The 5,325-nt window shown below is 40.0% G+C and overlaps 1 protein-coding gene across 1 annotated transcript; it reads left to right on the forward strand.

Moving 5' to 3' along the window:
• The first annotated feature begins 3,725 nt into the window (after window positions 1-3,725).
• On the forward strand, window positions 3,726-4,487 carry LOC128216077 (uncharacterized). The gene has a single exon (XM_052922669.1). The coding sequence runs from the start codon at window positions 3,726-3,728 to the stop codon at window positions 4,485-4,487; it is 762 nt and encodes a 253-aa protein (XP_052778629.1).
• The last annotated feature ends 838 nt before the right edge of the window (window positions 4,488-5,325 follow it).

Raw genomic sequence — 5,325 nt, forward strand, 5'->3', positions numbered from 1 at the left:
TATAGAATATGAAGGGGTTACCGAGTGCATTGCAGTCTGGATAGGCACAACTGAATACGTCCAAGATGGCGGATATATAGAATAAGAAGGGGTTACCGAGTGCATTACAGTCTGGATAGGCACACCCCACTCCGTCGAAGATGGCGGATTTATATAGAATAAGAAGGGGTTACCGAGTGCATTGCAGTCTGGATAGGCACACCTGACTCCGTCCAAGATGGCGGATATATAGAATAAGAAGGGGTTACCGAGTGCATTGCAGTCTGGATAGGCACAACTGAATACGTCCAAGATGGCGGATATATAGAATAAGAAGGGGTTACCGAGTACATTGCAGTCCGGATAGGCACACCTGACTATGTCCAAGATGGCGGATATATAGAATAAAAAGGGATTACCGAGTGCATTGCAGCCTGGATAGGCACAACTGAATACGTCCAAGATGGCGGATATATAGAATAAGAAGGGGTTACCGAGTGCATTGCAGTCCGGATAGGCACACCTGACTACGTCCAAGAGAGCGGATTTATATAGAATAAGAAGGGGTCACCGAGTGCATTGCAGCCTAGATAGGCACACCTGACTCCGTCCAAGATGGCGGTTTTATATAGAATAAGAAGGGGTCACCGAGTGCATTGCAGCCTGGATAGACACAACTGAATACGTCCAAGATGGCGGATTTATATAGAATAAGAAGGGGTCACCGAGTGCATTGCAGCCTGGATAGGCACAACTGAATACGTCCAAGATGGCGGATTTATATATAATAAGAAGGGGTCACCGAGTGCATTGCAGCCTGGATAGGCACACCTGACTCCGTCCAAGATGGCGAATTTATATAGAATAAGGAGGGGTCACCGAGTGCATTGCAGCCTGGATAGGCACAACTGAATACGTCCAAGATGGCGGATTTATAAAGGATAAGAAGGGATTACCGAGTGCATTGCAGCCTGGATAGGCACAACTGAATACGTCCAAGATGGCGGATTTATATAGAATAAGAAGGGGTCACCGAGTGCATTGCAGCCTGGATAGGCACAACTGAATACGTCCAAGATGGCGGATTTATATAGAATAAGAAGGGGTCACCGAGTGCATTGCAGTCTGGATAGGCACACCTGACTACGTCCAAGATGGCGGATTTATATAGAATAAGAAGGGGTCACCGAGTGCATTGCAGTCTGGATAGGCACACCTGACTCCGTCCAAGATGGCGAATTTATACAGAATAAGAAGGGGTCACCGAGTGCATTACAGCCTGGATAGGCACAACTGAATACGTCCAAGATGGCGGATTTATATAGAATAAGAAGGGGTCACCGAGTGCATTGCAGCCTGGATAGGCACAACTGAATACGTCCAAGATGGCGGATTTATATAGAATAAGAAGGGGTCACCGAGTGCATTGCAGTCTGGATAGGCACACCTGAATACGTCCAAGATGGCGGATTTATATAGAATAAGAAGGGGTCACCGAGTGCATTACAGCCTGCATAGTCACAACTGACTACGTCCAAGATGGCGGATTTATATAGAATAAGAAGGGGTCACCGAGTGCATTGCAGTCCGGATAGGCACACCTGACTACGTCCAAGATGGCGGATTTATATAGAATAAGAAGGGGTCACCGAGTGCATTGCAGTCTGGATAGGCACACCTGAATACGTCCAAGATGGCGGATTTATATAGAATAAGAAGGGGTCACCGAGTGCATTGCAGTCCGGATAGGCACACCTGACTCCGTCTAAGATGGCGGATTTATATAGAATAAGAAGGGGTTACCGAGTGCATTGCAGTCTGTATAGGCACACCTGACTACGTCCAAGATGGCGGATTTATATAGAATAAGAAGGGGTCATCGATTGCATTGCAGTCCGGATAGGCATACCTGAATACGTCCAAGATGGCGGATATATAGAATAAGAAGGGGTCACCGAGTGCATTACAGACGGGATAGGCACACCTGACTACGTATGCCTATATGTTTTAGATAGCCGTATGTAATCCAATACTTGTCCCAGTAATTTTTGCGCCGTGAAATTGATTATGTGCAAAAGTTATTGAAGGGATATACTGGTTGGTAGCCGCTTTCCACGTTGTCCATCGTAACCCCAGTCCCATGTTGGCCCTACAGACAGCGCTTATTTAGAGCGTGTTTTATTGCCACTTCCTAAAATATTGTTAAATCTAATAATCTTAAATATTTCAACCCAAATGCTGACCATGACCAGCTGTGCTGCCATGTGTGCGTCGCCGTGGACCACAGGTATGTTAGAAATATGACAAGTTTAAGGTGCACAACATAGGTTCATGCAATTTTTCATTATTATTATTATTATTATTATTATTATTATTATTATTATTATTATTATTATTATTATTATTTATGCATTATAAAGTTAAACTCATTTAACTTTTAAACAAAACAAACCTTACGATCTGTGTATATTAACAAAAAAAATCAGCCTTTAACTATAATAGTTTTCATATAATAGCTACGTGGCCACAAATTCCCCAGATAAAAAAGTACAAAATATCATTTATATTTTTATACGTATTGACATCATATGCCTTTTTGGTTTTGATCGTTTGAATATAAAATGAGTTAAACATAATCATGCATTTTTCGCGTCAACCTATATTATGCGCCTTAGCTGTTATTCGTGTGTCGCCCTGGTCCACAGGTTTGAAGGAAGATAACTTCAATATAAAGGCACACAACATAGGTTGATGCAAAACTATTTTATTATTTTTATAAATTATTACTATTAACTTATTTGACTTTTCATGATCAAAACAAAAAAGGCTTATGAGTGTATACATTTTACAATAATATTAGTCTTTGAACGTGCAAATGGTGATTTCAATTAATAGCTACGTGGCTTCAAATTCACAAGTTTATAACAAACACTGAATCTGTACACAAATAAAACAAAATCGGATTTGATCAATCAAGTCAAATTAATAAGCCATAACAATGCAATAAAATTAAAAAGGAAAACGGTAACTAATCTATACGTCATTTTTTTATCATTTTATTTAACATTGTCTCGCATAAGCAATGTCATATTCAGTTTATGCAGATCTGATTACAAATGTTTCAAAACTTCTTTGTTTCAGACAATGTTCCAAAATCCATCCCATTCCTGATGTAGCAAAAGGTATTCAGAGAAATATTGAGTTTCAACAAATTCCAAAGAAGATAGCTGAACTTGAAAAGCAATTCGAGCTGATGAAAGAAGCAAGAATGAAGAATACGACATCTCTGAAAAAGATGCGGACAGCCATTTCTGATGAATTAAAAACCATACGTAAAAAGATCAACGAAGTCCTTGATAAGATTGAGAAGACAACTTGACAGGACTTGGACGGAATGATAGCTGAACTTGAAAAAAAACTAAAGAAAAATATCGAAACTTGTTATAAAATTACTATCGAACTGCAAAACATGATTGCCGCTTTTCAAACCAAAGCAAACTCAAGCGAGTCAAAATCATATATTGCGTACAGAAAGAGCCAGGATATGATTTCACAAGCAAACGGTCATCTTCGTGGCATATCAGCCATTGAGTGTTACAGTGTAACATTTCAAGCCAATAATCTTATAGAAGAACTTGTATCTTCAATAAGGACGTTTGGAGCGATTGAAGAACAAACTGTTATGACCAAAGATCCCCTTTCCGATCCAAACCACGTCTTCAGAGTACAAGAAGTACAACGTGAAGATGAGTGATGACAAATGTCAATGTAATATCTATGGCTTGTGTGAAATGCCTAGTGGAGAGTTTGTCATAGCAGACCGGGATAATTGTAAAGTGAAGCTCCTGGACAAGGAGTACAGGGTGATCGACCACTGTGATGTCCCGTGGAATCCATGGGGCGTGTGCCACATTGATGGAAATGAAGTGGCCGTTTCTGTTTACACTGATAATACTAATAGAAGAGGACTATATTTCATAAATTCTACGAACGGGAAATTCGTTACTACGAGGAAGTTAAGCTTCACCCATGAATGTTTTGGCGCAGCTCATCATGGTGGCAAGCTTTACATCTCCTCCAGTACCGCCCTGTACGTCTACACGTTGTCGGGAAAGAAGGTGAAGACGCTGTACGAGGAAAAGTCTGGGGGTAGAACGGTGATGAAATGTGTTATCAGTAACGACGGGGAAACAATCTACATCACAAACTACGGTACACATCAACTGATCACCCTAGACAAAAACGGTAACTTGCTGGCCTCTCTCACTGACCCGTACATGACGTATCCTACCGGAGTACACGTGACACCTGCTGGACACGTGTTCGTCTGCTGCTTTGACTCCGATGCAGTGATGCAGGTTGACAAAGACGGGAAGAAGAAGTTGGCCACACTGGCAAGGGAAAGAGACGGAGTGTACGGACCGTATGATTTATTTTTCAGCAGCCGCACTTCTTCTCTGATTGTTGGTGGATGGAAAGACACACTTCTTGTTATCAAGTTAATCTAATACTTAAAACTATCAATGCTTGATTTGGTACTATCGAACTGGGATCCTTTTTATTGTTGCAAAGTGCATTGCAGTATTGTCATATATAATTGTTTTGTTTAGTCCCCTGGTTATACGTTATACGGATATGAATCCAAAAGCTTCTTCTGAATGAGTATATTTTATCAAATTTGTGACAACTTATATGACACAAACCATTTGTAACATTATATTATATTTGATGAATGTTTCTGTATATATATTGCCCATATCAGCATATCAGTGTATTGATAACGAAGCAAATAAACGCTTTTTCAAACTCGTTCTTGCGTCAGTTGATACCTTGGCACTTATGATATTTCGAACACCATCAGATTGATTTATTCAATCGAAATATGAAATGCGGATTAACTTGCATAATTCACACACAGTCAAGTGAATTGCATTGGAATACTAAAAATACAATTTATTCACTGTAGATGAGGTGCATTTGAACCTTGTCTTGGGAAGAATGCATACCAGATTTTGAACGTATACTAAAAATAATTTTTAAGGATAGATTCGCCAAAGAACAAATCATAGCACAGCATACATCGAACGTATATTAACGAAATTCAAAGTCAAATTGAGACTTATACCACATGTTCAACATCGACAGTCTCGGTTAGATTGATACTTACATCTCACGTATAACATCGACATTCTCGGTTAGGTTGAGTTTTCATTAAACATTTAACAGTGGCACACAGGTTTAATTCAGACTAACACCTTTCGTGTTACATCAACAGTGTAACAGTGTCGGTTGGGTTGACTCTTGCATCTCACGTTTAACATAGACCGTATCAGTAATGTTGAGACT

The sequence above is a fragment of the Mya arenaria genome, chromosome 14, assembly GCF_026914265.1.
Source record: "Mya arenaria isolate MELC-2E11 chromosome 14, ASM2691426v1".
NCBI lineage: Eukaryota > Metazoa > Mollusca > Bivalvia > Myida > Myidae > Mya > Mya arenaria.